Raw genomic sequence first — 20,840 nt, 5'->3', positions numbered from 1 at the left:
GGGACCGTCAGCAACCCACCCCTGGTCTAACCTAATACAGAGAAGGACTGAGGGTGGTAGCAATCCTCATATATTTGAAGGGCTGTCACAGAAAAGAAGAGGCCAATGTATTCTCTAAAGCAGTGGTCCCCAACCTTTTTATCGCCGCGGACCAGTCAGCCTTTGATAATTTTACCGTGGCCCGCTGAGCGCGCGCAGGGGTGGAGGGGCGTTGTTCGCGACGACACATTGATTGTTCAGTATGGCTAGCGTAGATAGCATAGCACAAACTGCGCCTACGCAAGGCTACGCTACTAGCGCTGTCTACGCTAGCCCTACGTAGCTGCGCAGGCGCTCTTAGGTTTTTTTCAGGAATTGGCCAGCGCTGAAGCGCTGAAAAGGAATGAGAAGGGCGGCGCTGGACACAGGGGGGCGGTGGGCCGCTGGTGACGTCAGAGTGCCACCAGCGGTCCAGTAACACCCCTTGTGCCAGTTAGCCCTAATTTGCATACAGAAAGAAACTATGGCCCCCGGCCGCTGCAGCGATCATGGCCCCCGGCCGCTGCAGCGATCATGGCCCCCGGCCGCTGCAGCGATCATGGCCCCCGGCCGCTGCAGCGATCATGGCCCCCGGCCGCTGCAGCGATCATGGCCCCCGGCTGCTGCGCGGCCCGGTGCCAGGTACTCCACGGCCTGGCACCGGTCCGCGGACCGGGGGTTGGGGATCACTGCTCTAAAGTACCTTAGGGCAAGACAAGAAGTAACGAGTGGAAGATCATTTAAGAGAGATCCAATCTAGAACTAAGGAAAAATTTCCTGACAATAAAAATAGTTAATCAGTGGAATGGCTTGCATTCAGAATTTGTGGATATGGTTTTCAAGAAGAGATTGAACAACCATTTGTCTGGAATGGTGTAATGTCTCCTGCTCAAGCAGTGGATTGCCTAGATTAGAAGACCTGCAAGATCCCTTTCAACCTTCTTATTTTATGTTATCTTGGAGCAATTGGAGTTGAGATGGCTACTTGGATGGATTAGCAACATTTTGCATAAATAATAAATTAACCCACCTATCCCAAAAGGAAAGGAAAGAATAAAAATGACTATATAGTTAAAAGAGTTAATAGATAAGACTGAGATTAAAAAAAACACTTGCAAGTTAAGCTTTCTTGTAAGAGAAATTGTGAAAATAGAGAACTAAACAGGAAGAAAAGCATTTTAGACTATATCCCATTATACAATGCACATGAAGTATGTTCTTTGCATGAAAATCTATGGTGACAATAGATCAATATACTTCAGTATTTTAAACTTTACCTTTCAGTCCTTTTTGTCCTTCTAGACCTGGATAGCCTTGCTTGCCTGCAGAACCTTTAACTCCTGGATATCCTTTCAGCCCAATGGAATAACCTATAAAATGGGAAGACTGGAATGATTGAGGGAGACTGGCATGGTTATGCAGTTCTGCACCAGGAGTAATAGGTTAGCTTGTCTGTGCTGAGACTTAAGAAAAAGTCTGGAATCAAGATGTATGAGATAACATTGATCTTAGTTATTGGGAGATTTACATCCTTCTTTCTTTTGATCAGCTCAAAATATTCATATATTGTATGAGTATAGTACACTGTTGTTTTCTCCCCCTTCTTTCAGACACCAGGCAGCAGCAGAAAACAGTATTTGCTTCATTTAATTAAACAGGTGAAGACTGAGTCTTTATAACATGCTGTTAAATTGTAATGTTGTTTGTTTGGTTTGACTTAGTATATTATGTGAACTCACTACTATAATATTTAAACCATGGTTGATAGTATACACAATTGTGTGAAAGTAGTCTAGCATTGGTTATTCAATACACCCTTATTAAACAAATGTTACATTAGTACAATAGGAAGGAAGCTTTTTATGACTTTCATTTGCATGGCATATTAAGCCAAGCTGTTAACACTGTTATCAAACCTGCATTTTGAATCAGATTGTGATGAAAGAGAAACAGGTTAACTACAAATTGTTACCACTGTTGAAACTTAAGCTTATTTTAACTTAAGATATGGCTTATCATCAGGAGCAAAACAAAGGCTATCTTATACACAATACATGCAGACATGGCAAATCTCTCTCTCTCCCTCCCTCTCTCTCCCTCCCTCCCTCCCCCTCTCTGTGTGTGTGTGTGTGTGTGTGTGTGTGTGTCTGTATGACAATAGATTTTAAATAAAAATTATCCCAGTGAAGGAGTAGTAGTAGAAGAGAATGATAGAAAAGATAAAGGGAGGCAGATTTGACAGAATAAAATTATTGATAATAATAGGTTATTGTGGTCTTAATTAAACAAGACTAAAATATATAGCAAGGCATTATTTCACAAATAAACAGCTGCTTTAGTATTTGTTTTTATTTACCTGAATTTTCATTTTTCCCTTGGTTGTTCAATTTCAAAATGCCTGATTAAGAAAACTTCTCAAAGATTTTTTTCTAAATATTTAAAAATCAGTATATAAATATCTATTCCATTTACCTGGACTTCCTGGAGGGCCGGGGAGGCCAGGAAAGCCAGGTTTTCCTGGTTCACCATCTAAACCGGGAGGACCAGGATGAGTAGCTGGGAAGCCAGGATCGCCAATAAAACCTTTGGGGCCCATTTCTCCAGGAAAACCTCTTCCCTCATAAACATCTGGAATGGGGAAGAAAGTGGCTCTGTATGACTCTCAGGCGGCCATAGATGAAAAATAAATATAAATGAAAAGCAAACCGGTAGAGAATTTCTCACTATTAAAATGAACAAAGCAATAAACCAATTATCATATTTACAATAATAAAAAAAGAAAACAAAATAAAATAAAAACACAGTCCCAGATCGCCGTTAAGCCCTGCTGAAACAGAATAATTCTGATGTTTCCAAATACACTTTCTGATGGCAACACATTTGCTAATGCAGTATTTGATCATGTGAGGGCACAACCCAAAATACTTCTTTCCTGATCTTTCCAACCCTTGACTTCTTGTGTAGGTTGGAATCTGGCCCTCCCTTGATGCCTGGACATGATGGAGTGTATTGTTCCAGACAAAGTGAGCTGATATCAGTGCAATGCTATGTAAGAGTTTAACAATTTGACTTGGCTTTAGAGGCTTATTGACAACCAAAACAATGACTGCAAAGCAAACATTATTCTACAATAGTGGGTCTCCCTGACAAGTAGTTTTCTACCACATTTTAAACTAGCTGAATCATTCTAAAGATAGCCTCAAATGAAGTTCATTTGAGTACTGTAGTCCAGTGGTGAGGTTCTGAAGTAATAAAAGTAGAAGCACCTTCATGATGCAGGTAGAGCAGCAACTGTCACTCCTTCTGAAGCTGGGCATGGCTCCATTGGCTACAGCTTCCATCTGCAGCAGGAGCCATAGGCCCATCAAGTGTCACTACTGTGGCTGATGTTATCTGATGCCATCAGATTTAACAAATGTATAGGAGCTTAATCTGGAATTTAATCTGAATTTTTTTCACCCCGTTCAGCCACCAATATATTCTGGACAACAAATATATTTATTGGACAACAAATTTTTCAAAGATTTTGCTTCCTGAAAAACTTTTGGTGATTATGATAGACCCTTTCAAACCAAACACAAATATAATTTCACAATGATATAGGAATAGGAACTAGGAGAAATAGGAAATTAACTTTGACTGACTCTAATGCATTTAATTGCACAATGTTTCCGACATGCTACATGAGTTCAATAGAGCTAAAAGTGATTTTCCTTTGCACTCAGTGTCCAATGCATGCATCGCTGCAATGTCCAAAAATAGTCAGCAGCACTGATAGATTCCAGTTGCCCCGGTACTGTTTTTCCCCGATACTGTTTTTCCACTGTGGCTATGTTTGTCACAGCCTCTTCTCTGTTGCAGGTCCTGAAGTACCAGAAGACAGCTATCATGTCACCCATTATTCTTCTCTTTGTTAGGCCAGACGTATCTAGCTTCCTTAATGGTTCATTGTACGATTTAGCCTCCAGACCCCTTATCATCTTTATTGCTCCTCTCTGTACTATTTCTAGCATAATTTTTGTACCATGCTAACCAGAATTGGAGGTAATATTTCAAGTGTGGCCTCACTAGTGCAATATAAACAGTACTATTACTTCTTATCCTCTTGATGCTATCCCTCTGTTGATGCAGCCTATGCCTACATTGGCTTTTTTGGCAATTGCAGCATGCTACTGGCTCATATGTTAAGATTGGCCCACAAGGATACCTAGATCCCCTTCGTACTTACTGCTGTTGAGCCAGGTATCACCTACTGTATACCTGTTTGTTTGATTTTTCCAGGCTAAGTGCAGGACCTTGCTTTTCTCACTACTAAACTACATCTTCTGAAGGGCCCAAGATCCTTCTGAATCTTGACTTTATCTTCCAAAGTGACAGCAGTTTTCTCCAGCTTGGTGTCATCTGCAAATCTGCTGAGTTCTCCTTTTATCCTCTCATCTAGATCATTTGTAAAAATGTTGAGCCTGAGACAAAATCTTGAGGTACCCCACAGCTTGCTTCCCTCCATGTAGATGCAGTTCAGTTGAGGACTACATACTGAGTGCACTGGGTCAGCCAATTGAAAATCCATCTGGGGGTGGTATTGTCTATCCCATATTGTTAAAATCTTGCCAAGATGTACTGTAGGTTATAGCTTACTTTGTCAAATGGTTTACTGAAGTCTAAATAATCTATGTCTACAGCATTTCCCTGGTCCACTAATTTAGTCACTTTATCAAAAAAGGAAATAAGGTTTGTCTGCCATGATCTGATTTTTACAAACCCATGCTGGCTTCTAGTAATTGCTTTGTTCACTTCTAGCTGCTCATAAATCTACCTCTTGATGGTTTTTTCCAGGATTTTTTCATGTATTGATGTCAGGCTGGTTGGTCTATTTTATAGTTTTTTGGATCTACTGTTTTCCCCTTTTGGAAGATTGCAATCACATCAGCTCTTTTCCAGTGCTCTGATAGTTCCCATGTGTTCCAGAGCTCTGAAATATTGTTAAATGTTTCCAAGATTGTATCTACTAGCTCCTTCAGAAATGTGGTATATAAACCATCTGGTCCTGGCGATATGAACTCATCTAGAGTGGATATATGTTTTCTTACCATTTCTTGCTTAGTTTGATTTGCATTCCTGTTTTGTCCCCACTTGTTGCTTTCCATATGTTGCACTATTTTTTCCCTTTTCCATGAAGACAGTTGCAAAGAAGAAATTAAGCAGTTCCACTTTCTCCCTGTTGCCTGTCATCTTCTTGCCATCATTTCTCATTAGTGGCCCAATCATTTCCTTGACCTTTTTCTTATTCCTTAGATATTGAAATAAATCTTTTGGAATATTTTTTTTCATTTGTCACATATTTTAGTTCATTCTGGGCCTTAGCTCCCTGACTCTATCCTTGGAGGTTTGGGATATTTGCTGGAATTCTGTTCTAATTATGTGTCCTTTCTTTCATTTTTCATATTTATCCTTTTTGTCCCTCAGTTTGTCAGAGAGGTATTTCTACACCATGATGGTTTCATCTGAGGTCTCTTATTCTCTGGATTATTGTGTTTGATTGTGCTTTTTAAATTTCATTTTTCAGAATTTCCCAAGCATTTTGACTTGTTTTTCCTTTTAGGGTCTATTCATGGAATCTTTCCTAATCTTTGTTTTAAGCTTGTTGAAATCAACTTTCTTAAAGTGTAAAACCCCAGTTTGACTTTGTTTGATTACTTGTGTCTGCATAATGTTGACTTCTAGTGTGAGATGGTCACTCTTCCCCTTCTACAACTTCTACTCTTCTATTCATTTCATCCCTACTAGTGAGAATTAAGACCAGTATAGATTACCTTCTAGTTCCCTCCTCTACTTTCCACTACAAAGTTGTCAGCTACTCACATCAGGAACCTATTTAATCTTCCACTAGTAGCAGAGTTTGTCTCTCAGTTGATATTAAGATGTGTTCCATTCCACCAACTTTCAATAATGGCAACAATATTGTACCTGCCTTCAAAAGTTCATATTGTTTGTTCCTCAAATTTGACCATTAGTATATAGGCATCTCATTCATTTTTGACTGACCTTCCATTTGCGTCCCTTTTCTTAGGTATCTTTATATCTGAGTTCCCCTTTCTTCTCATCACTCCCTTCCTCATTGTCTGATTAACTGATTTAAAGTTTATGCTTGGGGTTAGGCCCTAAAGATGGTCTCCCTTTACTTCCAATTTTAGTTTAAAGCATTTCATATAAATGGAGTCAATTGTTTTCTAAACATGCGTCCCAGTTCTTGTGAGCTTTAGTCGATCCCCTGTCAAAAGCCCTTCCTGTAGGTAATGTAAATCATGATCTAGGAGTAGAAAGTTCTCTCAAAAGCACATCCCTTGAGCTGTGATTTACTTCAGCTACTTCTAGTAGCTGAATCATGAGCCATGATTCCTAGACTATGGTTTATATTGCCTACATCACTCATTGTCAGAAGTACAGAAGAACACCTCCTGTGTTCCTACCACTTCGGCTTTCCAGCCTAATTGCTCATAGTTCTTTGGTATTATTTTCAAGTTTTTGTTGTATCATTCCTCCAAAAAAAAAAAGGATAATAATCAATGTGTTTGATTATTTTGGTAAGCTTGTCACATCTTTGACCTTTGCATCTGGGAGATAACATACGATCCTCAAAGGTTAAACTCTTTCATAAATTATCAATTTTGTTCCTTTAAGAAGTGAGTCTCCTATTACCAACACATGCCTTTTTTCTTCACAGTCCTTTTTTTTAACTTCATGGTCTTGTATGCTGTAAGAAGTTTGTCAATCAGATGAATGTCATTTGCTGTTTTGTAGAAGCCAAGAAAATTATCTCTGATATTCTTGAATGCTTTACAAATTATTATTTCCACTAACAGATCTGTGAACCCCTTGCCATTTATGAAGTATCCTAACCCTACAAAAATACTTTCCTTAATTTTGGCATCAGTTATACTTGAAAACATCTATCTCCAATAACAAAAACCCTCATCTTCCTTGTTATTGCTTTCACAAAAATTTTCATCAGTCTGTAAAATGGTTATGTAAAAAGGAGACAAAAATATATTTGTCAGGTCAACAAGTGAATCATGTATCACATTTTTCTGTCGTGGAACCAAATTCTTTTAGAATGCCCATTTCTTTTTAAAGTAATGTGACTCTTGTACAACTGTCCCATTTGTATACGTAACAATGGTACTTGGTATATCCGAGATGCATTTGAAGCACCAGAACCACTACTTTTGGATCTCCGTGGATATTCCAGTTGTGTACTGGATGTGTTTCATTAACAGTTCATGTTTTTGTATGCATGCACGCAGCAAAGTAAACAGGCACTGAAAGATATAAATTGCCATTGTGTAACAAGATAGCCTTGAGGCTTAACACTGAAGAATCAATAAAGAGACACCGCTCTAGTGGGCCATCCTTGCAACCCAAAGTTGGGAACAAGCTGTCAATGTCAGTATAGAAAGCGAGGCTGTCAACCTATGCTAAAATTTTTGTTAAAGACATAAATTTTCTTACCTGTTGATATCAAACACCATCCTTGCAGTCTTGAACTCAGTAGTTCTGCTTTTGATTTTGATAAACCTAAGTCCCTGATCAGGACGTTTAATTCTGACTCTGTTATGAGATGTGATTCACCAGACATACACAGTTCAAAATCTGGATCATTGTCACTGTCCATGCCTGGCTGGTGCACTGCAGCATCTTTGTCTGCTTCATCTAAGTTCCATTTCTCTGGTGGCTTCGATACTGAAAGATTGTTGTCATGTGAAGGCAGATTGGAATATTTAATTGATTTGATATTTTTAGCAGAGAAACCAGCAACATTAGTCAGACAGTTGTCACAGGATCATTCTGTTCTCACCATATGATTGGAACAGCAAACAGCATTGACTTCTGAGTTCCCCCGAGCCAAATTCTAAGATAATTTTGTACAACAAATGTGAGGAACCCAGGCTTTATCCTGGTCACAATCTTACAACCAAAGTACGGTTCCTACAATTTCTTAACAAGCCTAGTCAGGGCATGTCTTTGAGGTTTATAGCAGAATGTATCATGGCTGTCATCATGACATTAGTGAGATATTTCTGCTGTCACCAATCATCTTATAACAAGTTTATAACTGGTTTACTTGTTATGTAAATTACATGTACCTAGACATGTAATTTGATGTAATTGTTTCAAGGCATAGTGCTATGCCTTGAAACAATTACATCAAAATTCATGGAAACTGATACCAACAAAATGAATAGCATCTGTGCATGCGAGCTGCTTTAATAGCCTTTCCAGGCAGCATCCAGCCTGTCTAGCATGCCTAGGGAGGTGCAGCATCCAGCCAGCCTAGCATGTCTATACCAGTTTCACTAATATTATGCAATATGTCCTGAGTGCATGCCTGGACATGCATGAGCTACACAAAGCATCTTATAATGCAAGCAAAAACGAGTAACTTAAAATATACATACAAAATCACAAAAACAGAAATTTTGTATAAAACAGTAGATTAAGGTTTAGCAGTCAAAAATCTATAAGATACACCCAAAAGTCTTCAGGAAGCAAAATTTTGTTGTCCAGTGATACCAGAGATATTTCTACAGTGTCTAAAGCTTAGATACACCAGTCAACCAAACAATGTCTCCTCACCACTCAGTGTTATCACTGTTCATAAACTGTGGGTGCTCCATCACTGGAGCCTTAAAAAAAACAAAAACTGGACAGTCATTTATCTGAAATGGTTAGAATCTTCCACTTGAGCAGGCGGTTGGACTAGAAGACCTCCAAGATCCCTTCCAACTCTGTTATTCTGTTAGTGTTGCTAAAAGTTGTTTAAAAAAATCAAATACACATAAAAGTCTTTAAATATTTGAACTGCACTACTTAAAGATATCCTTTACAGATATCATTATAACTGAGTTGTGTTAGAAGTGCAAATTCAATGCCAACAACTTTTTAGTACCTCATGAATTTTAGAACACAAAGGGTAGTAGGAGATAAGGGATTTATTCCTCTTCTTCACCTGTCTGCTTTTTGTCTATGAGATTGCTAATCTGAGGCCATTTCCTTCCACTTTTGTTTCCAAACAACCCAAGAGGTGGCATAAGCTGACCATATCAATCAAGGGAACAAGCCAGAGGCCAGAGGGATCAGATGACCAGGAGGTGACCCAGTGACCAAAGGAGGGCACCAGATGAGCCAGTGATGGCGGAGGCGAGCTGATCCAGGCAAGTGAGTGAGCCAGTGATCATGGGTAGGTGGCAGATGTGCCACACAATAGTGAACTTAAACTGAGCTGGGTGGGTAGAGGCACACATGTGAGTGAGCAGAGAGGGCTGATGGACAGAGCAATGGACAGAATGATAGACATTGAGGTGCCGGAAAGCACACGGTTGCTGACTCGCTTTCTTACAGGATATTGCTAGCTAAACATTAAGCCTCAACTATCTTTTAAAAATATTTCTTGTAAATCAATCTTCTTTCATTATAGTTATAAAACTAATAATTGCTCAAGTTGAATTCCCTTATTTTCCCATCCCCAACATGTTGAAGCCCCCTCCGTCACAGATTTCAAACATTAGACTTTAATATTATGGATGGTGAATATGATGACGGTAGAGCCGCAGCGCTGAAAAGAGCTACAATTGCATGCTTACTGGGTTATTGCCAAGACACTGATGTCTCTAATTAATCTTTATCTTCAAAACAACACAGTCTACATACATTCTATTCAAAGCAGTGAAAAAGAAGCATTTGTTATGAAAATGTGCCTGGATTGCATAAACAGCTGCAGAGATCCAAGGAAATCAGCCAAGCCACTTTAGCAGTTATAATGACATCAATTATCACAGACTGGAGAAAAGTGAATATATTTCTCCAGAATCAATGCGCTATATCAAAGGGGTAGAAAGTTACCATCAAATGATCCTTCTGCACCAGGTGGGCCAGGACTGCCTTTGGTTCCTCTCTCCCCCTCAGGGCCTTGAATGCCATCCATTCCCCGGTCACCAGGTACACCTGGAAAATCCCCAAAGTTATAGCTTAAATTTCAGCTACATAAGGATAACTCCAGATTATCTCATATTAATATATTTAACACTTTCCCAAAAAATTGCTAAGCCACATAGCAATATTCAAAAGCTATAAAAGCAGCACCTTTTATAAGTGTGGGTTGTTGTGCGTGACCTGGTGGCCCTCGAATTCCTTTATCTCCAGGTTCTCCCTATAGAAATACAAATTTAGTTAAGCCCGTTTAGTACACATTTGAAAATCAACTAAGTTCATTACAAATGAGAAAATAAGGCATGAAGAACCTTCCCTTTGCCACAGACCCAATAATTTCTGTAAGACTGGATTTTATTCTTATTAGTTACTGTAATATTTCTTCAATTTTTACTCTTCACACATAGGCTAAAATATTTCCATAGTAAGTGAACACTACTTATATTACAATAACTAGCTGTACCCGGCCATGCGTTGCTGTGGCCCAGTCTGGTTAAATAGAAAAGAAAGAAAAGAGAAAGTGCAAGTTTCTAATATGTTTAATTTCACAATGCTTGTGGGTATACAATATTTTTTGTTGTTCCAATGACTGTGCAGATATAGAGATTGTCTGGTTTGCCGACTCTAGAACACGCAACATATAATTGTCCATGTGAAAAAAAAATTCAATTGTTGGAAAGACGTTGGACCGGGCACATTTACCAACAGCATGCGAAGAAACAAACATTCCCAGGGTGGTTCCCTCCGGGCAGGGTCATGCCGTTGCCAGCAGCTGCAAGGTTCATGAGGGTCTTGCCCATCTGGCGAGCCCTGCCACTCACTGCACCAGCCACAGTTCCCCCGGCCGAGGTGGCCCCTGCATGAAAGTGAGCCACGGTGGCCCCTGCAAGAGCCACCACAGAGTATGCTCCTGCAGGCCCTGACCTGGCACCTTCCAAGCTCCCTGTGACGGGTAGCCTCTGGAAGGACAGGCTGGATGGAGCCCCTCTGGACATAGGTGGGGGGACCCCAGCATGGGAGGGAGGCTGGGGGTGTCTCCTGTGCATGTAGTGGGGCAGCAGGTGGGTGCTGCCGTTGGTCAGGCCTCGGGGCTGCTGGGCCGGGCAAGGCTGGTTGGGGGAGATGGCGCTGGGGCTGTTGGCTCGTGGAAGTTGTTGAGCATCTGCTTGGGGGAACTGCACTCAGGCTCCCCCAAGTCGGTGGCCTGGGAGAGCGAGACGTCCAGGATCTCAGAGGAGAAGTCCTCAGTGTGCGACTCATCCAGGTCGTCGTAGTTCTCCATGTCTTTGGTGATGCTGTTGTCGAGATCTGCGCTGGGTCACGCTGGTGATTTGGAAGCAACTCTTCTTCTTCAACTGGGCGCCCACCAGAACCCCGATGCCTCCGCCTCCCAGCGAGAGCAGTGCCAGGCTCTGTGGTGGAGGTGCCCCGAGAGGGCAGGATGCCTCTCTCAGGCGTCAGCCCACCCAAGCTGTGGAGGAGGAGAGAAGGTGGCCACCGTCCCCGACCCAGCTTCCCTCAGCGGCGGTGGTGAGAGGAGGCGGCCTGGAGGAGGCAGCCTGGAGGAGAAGGAGGAGGAAGGAGCCATCCCTGGTGATGCGGATGCGAGGAAGCCCCCACCAGCTGCGGCCCCATCCAGAGACGCCGCCACCGCTGCAGCTGCCGCCTCATGGGGTACCCAGCGGCTGCCCCAGCCCCACTGCACCTCATTGGAGCTGCCTTGGCGAGGCCGTAGCTGGCTCGCTGTGAGGGGGATGAAAGGTATGCACGGCCAGCTGGGCTGAGGAGATGCTCCGCCTCCTCTGGAGCTCCGCTGGGCTGGGTGCGGGGAGGCCGGCTTAAGGGCGGGGGGAGGCAGCCGAGGGATGGCGCAGGCGCTGCCCCGCCACAGAAAGCAAAGGCCCAGCGGGAGGGGAGGGGAGAGAGGGGAGGGGGAGGCCGAAGGGCTTCGTGACCCTTTGGCAGAAATAGCCGAAGCTCATCGGAGGGGCAGAAAGGGGAAAGAGTGCGGCCGCAGCCCAGCCACACAAAGGGACCATCGGGACGAAGCTGGAGAGAGGCCAAACAGTTCTGAATATACTATACTCACGAAATGAATGCTATGGTAAATGACACAGCTCAATTCCAACTCAATGTCATACCAAATAATTAAATCAAAATCAAAATAAATCTAAATCTATGAAAATTCAATATAACAATGCAATTAGAAACATTGAAATGGAATCGTGAAATATTTAGTATAGTGTGTGTTGCTTTTACGTCCAACAGATGGTGCTGGTTTTCAAAAAAGCATGTTTTTACCTGTCACAGGTGTGACATCTATATAATATAGGTATATAAAAACATGCGCATATTCGAATGCAATGTTGTGTCAAAATTTCAAAGCAATCGGTGAAAAACTTTAGGAGATTTAAGATTTTGAACAAACGAACATTTACATTTTTATTTATATAGATACTATGATACATTGTTTTACCAGTTTCTTATCTTCACCCATCATCACAATGACAACTGTTCCCAACTAATTTTTGGCAGAAAATAAGTAGAGAGACACCAGCTACAACTGGTCATTGTTTAAGTCATACCATGCTCTTTTCTTAATAATAAATATGTAAGTTTTGCAAGCAAGGCCATAACGGAGGAAATGGAAACCATAATCAAATTAAGCAAAAATGCTTAATGCAAAAAAGGCTAAAAATGATAGTGAGAAAAAAAGGGGAATACATAATATTAAGCAAATAATATTTTATTTATTAAATGTATCGGCCACACATCTTGCCACGGGGTAACTCTTACACCAGATATTCTAGCCTATCCATATTTATATTTAATGAGCCTACATACCTAACATACTTATACAGGGTCTGTTAAGACTTGTTTCAAAGATGGAGAACCAGGACATTTGGCATTTTGTCATATCTGATGCTGTTCAGTTGATCTGGCCTTGAATGATAATTGCTTAGTAAGTCTCAGCGGACAAACATCCACATCATTGAAGGCCACCATTGTCAGTAAAGACAAAGAAAAGTAGCAGAAATGTGGATAATCCTTTCTTGTGTGAGGACAATGGCTGGCATATTACAAGGAAGGAAGCATGGAGTGGGGCGACCATCCAAGGGGAAATTATAAAACAGCAAGCTTAGATTTTGTGAAAATGATGCTTGGGATGATATTAAAAACAAACAAACTTCAACTTGAAATGGCTCAGTCTGTATAAATAATGTATCTCAGTCAGTAAGCTTGCTGCATATGGAAACCAATATTGGTTTATATATATTTTTGTAACCTGCCTACAATGTAGTTATTTGAGGGTTTAACATACAATGAAGAATAATTACCTTCATCCCTTTCTGGCCAGGAATGCCCTGGATTCCATAATTTCCAGGTATACCCTGAAATGAAGACCAAAAAGAATAGCAAGATTTCTTTTAACTGAACTCCCCATGCCTGCTTCAGTTCCTTATTTTGCATTACTGCAGTGAGAGTGCTCAGAGCCAAAACTGAGTAGGGCCAGGTAGGTGGACTTGGTGAGATGAGGACGTAGTTGGTCCAGGGAAATATATTACCCCTATCCCTACTTTAAAATAATTACTGAAATTGGAAAGTAAGCTCAACGTTTTATCAAACTTCATTCTTTTGTTGGGTGAGACCTACTATTTACTATGTGATCCCCCCTCCTTCTATTTGTTAGCTGCTTTTGTCATCTTCTTTGGGCATGCCTCCTCTGATACTAATCTTTTTACTGATCTTATCAGCTGCTCATTTAGGGCTGGTCTTCCTTTTTCCCCATCAGTTCTCTTGCTTTGTAAGAGACATTTCTCAGTGCACGGTGGCTATATAAGGAGAAAGAGGCGATTTTCCTATTAAAATGTCCTTACGTTATCTTTCTTTCTAAAAAGCAACCTGATTCTGGGACTTCATACTTACCACATCTCCTTCAGCTCCTTTTAGGCCATTGATTCCTGGCAAACCCTATAAACATTAACAAACAGAACCAGGTTATTAAATACTTATTATCAGTTCCTTTAAAATAGCTTTTATTGAAATTAAACTTCATGAAGAATAAGATTTAAAAGGCCCAATTTCATATGCAATATGAAGAATGAAATGAAACTTTCCAATACTTCTTGGCTATCACCTAGCTGTGGGGGCTACATTATCTGTGAACAGACTAAATTCACCAAAAACATATCAATATGGTCCATCACTATCAAGTAAAAATATTGAAATTCAATGGGTACTTTGACAGAATTTTTACATACATCCTGTGCCCATTTATGCCTACATGAATATATAATATTGGAGATCCAATTTTATTCTATTGTGAATTAAGCTAAATTATCCCAACTAGATTTTAAAAGAAAAGAACATTAAATAGGAATGATACCTGCTTATTTTATTCTAACTACATTATGAGGGAATACTGGGATATATTTCAAATATCTATAAACCCCCAAAAGTGACCATCAGCCTGATATTTTTGATGACCAGGATAATGAACAAAGGAGACTGAAATGACAGATGTCTTAGCTTTAAATGTGAATTCCACCTTTTACCATCAAACATCTGACACTGATTATAGAGTTTATACCCACAAATAAATAAACAAAACCAGAACACACAATGGCAAGTCATTCTATGGTTTCCAAGAAAACCTGACAGATATTTCCATTTAGTCACAAAGAGCCCAAGAAAGACTCTCTTGATTTTCCAGGCTACTGTCTGCTCAACTTTCCAGTGTCTAGCTCTCACACTTTCATCTACCAGAAGTTTAAACACTCACTAAAATACTGTACATCTTGGCTAAAGCAACTAAATACTGTTTCACATGATGAAGACTACTGTGTGCCTCCAACAAAAGTCTGGACCACAAATGCTTCCTTGACCCAGGAAATTAAGTGGCTTGAATGAGATGCTTAGTACTAAAAAAGGAGAAATATTCAAAGCTCCTTATCAGTTTCACTTGAGGATATTCTTTTCTGACAGTTCTCAGAACTCTCAGAACAGACTCTCAAAACATGTGCAAAACAACAAGAAAATCCACCCAAAATATGAATAGGGTAGGTAAATAGTCCTTACTTATTGCTTGCCTCATACTGCAACCTCTCTGGTTATGATGCTGAAAAAATACTTTTGTGACCAATGCCCAAATGGCATATCTCCCTCACTCTCTCATCATGTATTTGCCACTACACTCAGTTAGTAGGCACTGTCCAATGTAAAATCATAAGCGCAGACATAGTGACTGTTTCACTTAACAACCAAGTTGCCAGTCCCAATTATGATAGTAAGAAAAGGGCCACTTGTACCAGAAACACAACCGAAAACGGTTTCATTTTCTTAGTATAGAAGGAAATAATTAAGTAGAACATAATTAATGCTTGGTTTTGTTATATATTTACTCTTTGCCCTGGAAAGCCAGTTATTCCTTCTTCTCCCTTTTCTGCTTCTTGTGCAGGAAGACCCTGTGGGGAAAAATATTTGCACAATTGTAGCATAATAATATGTAATTTATCATGCAATACTAACACTTCATGGAGAGGATCATTATAATAATACAGTGGGTACAGCCACAAACTAGTAGTAATAGTCACTTTGCAGGACAGCAATAAATACCTCTAAGCATGTCCCATAGGTGCTTTTTTTCAAAAGGCAATTGAACCTTGAAAACATTCAGATTCTCATCCAAGAAGCTCCTTCTGTTCTAACTCTCTACGCATGTGTTTTCCCATTCACATGCATCTATAATGTAGGTATATTGCTTCTACAAAGGTCTCATCAAGTGGCAGCTTATAGACAACCTCAGAAGCTAAGAAGGAACAGCCCTGACTATTATTTGGAATCACCTAGAGCTTTAGGCATGAAGGGGCTCTTGAAAAACATCCATAAGAAGTTAATGGCAAATGCTTCTGTAATATCAATCAAGCAGAATACAGCAGGAAGGGACTTTGGAGGTCTTCTAGTCCAGGCCCCTGCTCAAGCATGACAACCTATACAATTTCAGACAAGTGACTGCCCATTCTCTTCTTAAAAGCCTCCAGTGATGGAGCACCTACAACTTCTGAAGGCAAGCTATTCCACTAGTTAATTGTCGTCACAGTTACGAAGTTTCTCCTTAGTTCCAGATTGCTTCTCTCTTTGATTAGTTTCCACCTATTGTTTCTGGACAAAAACTAAAACTAATACTGTCAAGGCAACTGAATGGATGCAATTAATAAAATGCAAGCTTGAGCTGAGGGATTCTGGTTTTATGTATACTCAAGTATATGAAGGAAATGAGTTGTATTCTTTTCTAAGTACAGGCTGATATAGATAAAACAAAGGTGCAGACTTTCCATCAGTTTAAGAGGTATGCATCTTTGTGCTATCCTCTATAAAAGTATTATGAGACAATTTATCTTTATGTTTTCATGTATTTAACACTTTATAACTTTATAATACATGCAAACATCACATCAAATTGAATGAATACACTCAAAGCTGCTGTAGTTTACTTCCCTCCAACCTACAGATGCTCCCGCTTGTAGCCGCAAGAAAAAGACACAGCCATTTATTTGATCTCCAGTAGGTGGTGCTTTAACAGCCTGGACAGATATTTTCAGAGATAATCATCCAATTTCAGTTATAATTGCAGGAAAAAGAACAGAAGACAACTAAGGAGGGAGAAGAAAAATAGTACCGAGGGGAAGGGAGACTTCTACACAAAAGTATCACATCTTTTTGGAACAAACAAGTCAAGAAAGGGGGTTATTTACTATTCAAAAAATGGACAAAATTGCAATATTTTGTTGTTTAATAGAGGGAGCATCAGTACCATAGCCACGTCTCTTAAAGAAAAAAAAATGCCTCCTGGTTTCTTTGGGAAGAAAGTTGGAGGAGAAGGGATGGGAAGGATGGGGGGAGAAAGTGGAAGAAAGAGAGAAAGGGATGGGAAAGGCAAGAGAGGAAGCAAAACAAGGGAGAGGAAAATTGTGAAGAACAGATAGGAAATAAAATTGTCAGTGGGGTAGAGAAAAGGGAAGTTGAACCTTAAGGCCAAGCAGGCTGCAAATAGACCAGAGAACACAATGTGTCCATCTTGCCATAGTTATGGAGAGGCAAAAGAAACACAAGCACCATTCCCTTCTCTCCCACAATTTCTGTTTTATCTGCAAAACTCTGCTTGGAATACATGTTTGTCCCTCACAATTACTTTTGCCTTAAGAAATGCAAATCAGAAGAATTTACAGTGAGATTAAGCTTTCTGTATCGTTAGTAAAATAATTCCAGATCTCAGAAAATGAACACATTTTATTTTCACTTCTGAGAAGCAACTCAGAATTCTTTAGCTTCTTTGATGCACTCCTCTGTGGTTAATAAAATTAAATAGCAATAGCAATAGCAATTAGACTTATATACCGCTTCATAGGGCTTTCAGCCCTCTCTAAGCGGTTTACAGAGTCAGCATATCGCCCCCACAGTCTGGGTCCTCATTTCATCCACCTCGGAAGGATGGAAGGCTGAGTCAACCTTGACCCGGTGAGATTAGAACCGCTGAACTGCAGATGACAGTCAGCTGAAGTGGCCTGCAGTACTGCACCCTAACCACTGCGCCACCTCGGCTCTTACTGTAACAGGTAGTACAGTATATTATTAGCAATTTTCTGCCAGCCCCCCATTCTTCTATCATTTGTATTTGTCATTTCTGTTCAGCAAAGATTTCTTCTTTGCATGCTCACCCCAAATTATTGTTTTTGATTACTACAGGTGCAGGATTAACAATAAAGTCTCTTGATTTTAATTACTAATGTATGTAATTTTTGAATTAATGTAATTAATAATAAAAAATAAAATAATGCTAACATAATTAAAATAAAATATATTTAATTAAAATTATTAAAATATTATTATTAAATTAAACTATCAAGTTAAATTATTAGTAATTAATATTTAATAGTAAATATGTATTACTATTTTTAGAATATTATTTTAAATTATAAATTTGAATAAAATTATTTTATTTTAAACTATAATAATTAAATGTGAAATATAAACATAAAATAAAAAAGTAATTTTAAAATAATTAAGAATAAAAAATGTATTTATAAAATAAAATAAATAAAAATAATAAAAATACAGATTAATAAATAAAGTGTCTTGATTTTTCATATTGTGTTCCAAGATTGAAGGGTTTTTTTTCTTCTCCTTTCTTCTTTTTTCCTTTTCTCAAAGACAGCTGACATGGTTTTATCTGTCAGGTAGTTTGATCCAATGTGTGTCCTGGCTGAGAGTAGAACTGAATTTTGAGTTCCCCAGTTACCTAACACCTACCTGTTGCAGGAAAAAAACCCATACATTAAAGCTTTTCCCCATATCAGCAGAAACTAAATTTTGGAAAATTAAGAGAACTGATAGGCTAGTTATGAAAAAGTATCACATTTGACTCAATCAGCAAAAAGGAACTATTGAATGAAAGTAGATCCTGTCCATTTAGTTGTTGAGAGGGAGAAAGGAGTCATGGTAATTGAGTTCCACAATGGTGCAGAGAAGGTGAGACATTTCTAATTATATCATCGTTCACCATCAATTATAATGTAATTGTTGCTACCCAATGGAAGATGCCATGGCTTTGAAGAGAGTAACAGAAGCCATGGTTGCTTAAAAACCCTTTTTAAAAAAAAACAGAATTAAATAAATTGATGCTACAATATTTTAATATTTTAAAAAAATCACCACAAATAGATGTAAAATAGGTTGAATGTACAATACAGACATCGTTAGATTGTAATAGGTTGACAGTGATGTCATTTCACTGCTCCATCAACTTTTCAAAGAAATGATGATACTTTCAGAAAAAATCTCTAGGGTGAAAGAATATTGAGTTATTTAAAACAATATTTTTAGGTTAGACTGTACCATTTCCTTAATGATACTGCCCTATATTACGCTGAATTAACTGAAATATCTATAAAGGAATACATCTTTACCCATTCAGGTCTATCCTGAATATGCAATAGATCTTTTGCAATGCCTACTCCAAACGAAGGCATGCTGATATCAAGAGGAGCTAAAATGCCACAGACATCACTTCTAACACCTGCCATTATCTTAAGTAAATCTGAGGGGTTGTTCATTTCAAACTCAGTACCCCGCTGTCAGACAGAGACTGAATGACCGTCTGTGAAAGATGCTCCAATGGATCCAGATATTCCTGTACTGAGTAGGCTGTATTAGATCTAAAGTTCCTTCTTTATGATGATTCCATTCAATATGAATTTGTCATTCAACTAAGAAAACACCAGTCCCTACCACAATCTGCATTTACAAGAATTGCTGCTGAACCTCACTGAGGTATACAAAGAAAATAACATGTGAAAATAATGGTGATGTGCTTAAAAATCTGCTCACATATCCTAAAGAGGTCAGACAGCAACCTCACCCAATTTATTTGCTTGTAGATGAGCAGTTTGGGGCTGCACAAATCCCTATGACCACTAGAAGGTGATGAATATCTGTATTACTTTGTTAGCAACTAATGTTTATCAAGATCGGTGCATCTGTGTTTTTTGACTGATGATGACAGCCATTTCATAAATCTATTATCTCTCCCATAAAGCCATTTTGTAGCACCATCCAGGACATGCTCTCCAATTTCAAAAAGAGTTTGTATCCAATGTATTTTATTTGGGAAGCACTGATCTCTGTAGAGATGTTATGCATCTTTAAATATGCTAAAAAATCATGGGATGGGACTTTCTATTAGGAAATAATAAAAAGAGAGTTATACAGGTTATGAATTATAAATAACCTAAATTCTGAAATAAAACATTTTATATGGTCTGAGTTATAAATATATGTTAAATTCTGAAAGAAAAATATTGAATTCAAATAACTACTTTAAATGTTATAGCTAAAATATTGCATTATCATATTATCAACCAAGCATCACTATTATTGAAATAACAATGAATCCAGATATTACTCTTTTCTATTAAAATAGTGTAGGTGTTTCACAGAACAGAAATAAATGTGTTTCTTGTGGACTTACTGGGAATCCAGGTCGTCCCATCATTCCTTTTCTTCCTTTCATACCCTAATAATATAAAACAACAATAATATTAAGTGTGTTTGTGTGTGTATGTATGTATATAATCTGCTAAATTTATAGCAGCTAGAACACTTCAGTTTCAGTTATCTGTATGACAATTTTTGGTGATAAACCAAAATCCATCAGAAGGGCTGAAAAAAGAAACTTGAGGGAATAGCAGACTTAGCTTGAATTCTATTTTCTTTAATGTAGAATCCAGTTTGTAAACTGACATAATATTTTATTTGCAAATATAGTCTGATGTGAATCAAAATGTACTTCCCATATATTTAACTTTCTATCCATGTTATCACAGAAGACATACACCCTAAGACAGGAGTGTCAAACGTGCGTCATCACCAGTGGTTGCCAATTTTTTTACTACTGGTTTGGGCATGCACAACGTTTCTGTGCATGTGCAGAAGCGTCTGGGTGGGTGGGTGGAGCCTCCCGCCGCTGCTACTACTGGTTCACCCTGGGAGCAACCCATCTCTGGTCATCACGTGACATATTGCAACTCCCCCCCTTTGCTCACAGACGTGAGCGTGGTCAGCATGTGACACATCTGGCCCACAGGCTGCAAGTTTCACAGCCCTGCCCTAAGAGGTAAGCACAAAATGAAAGGCAAAAAAAGGCAGGAATAAAACAACATCATTCAAAATGTTTCTTTGAAACCATCAGAGTGTTTCACCTGTACGGTATAGGGAACTGTTTCATCACATGATATAAAATTATTCTAAGGGGCAGTTTTCACAGGAGAACTTTTCCA

At 39.2% G+C, this 20,840-nt stretch overlaps 1 protein-coding gene across 1 annotated transcript in view; it reads right to left on the bottom strand.

Annotated features, from left to right (window-relative positions):
- The window catches only part of COL4A2 (collagen type IV alpha 2 chain), a 180,346-nt gene that overhangs the window by 59,554 nt on the left and 99,952 nt on the right, over positions 1-20,840 (bottom strand). The window contains exons 14-21 of the mRNA XM_087716708.1: positions 20,033-20,077; positions 15,408-15,470; positions 13,933-13,977; positions 13,344-13,397; positions 10,159-10,225; positions 9,919-10,020; positions 2,491-2,646; positions 1,296-1,388 (exon numbers count right to left, since the gene is read on the bottom strand). Coding sequence (XP_087572834.1) covers positions 1,296-1,388; positions 2,491-2,646; positions 9,919-10,020; positions 10,159-10,225; positions 13,344-13,397; positions 13,933-13,977; positions 15,408-15,470; positions 20,033-20,077 — 625 coding nt within the window. The remainder of the gene's footprint in view (positions 1-1,295; positions 1,389-2,490; positions 2,647-9,918; positions 10,021-10,158; positions 10,226-13,343; positions 13,398-13,932; positions 13,978-15,407; positions 15,471-20,032; positions 20,078-20,840) is intronic.

This window comes from Thamnophis sirtalis, unplaced genomic scaffold (genome assembly GCF_051295495.1).
Source record: "Thamnophis sirtalis isolate CommonGarterSnake01/CBP01778 unplaced genomic scaffold, rThaSir2_p1.2 scaffold_5, whole genome shotgun sequence".
In the NCBI taxonomy this organism is placed as follows: Eukaryota; Metazoa; Chordata; class Lepidosauria; order Squamata; family Natricidae; genus Thamnophis; species Thamnophis sirtalis.
This window is presented reverse-complemented; position numbering and strand designations above follow the sequence as displayed.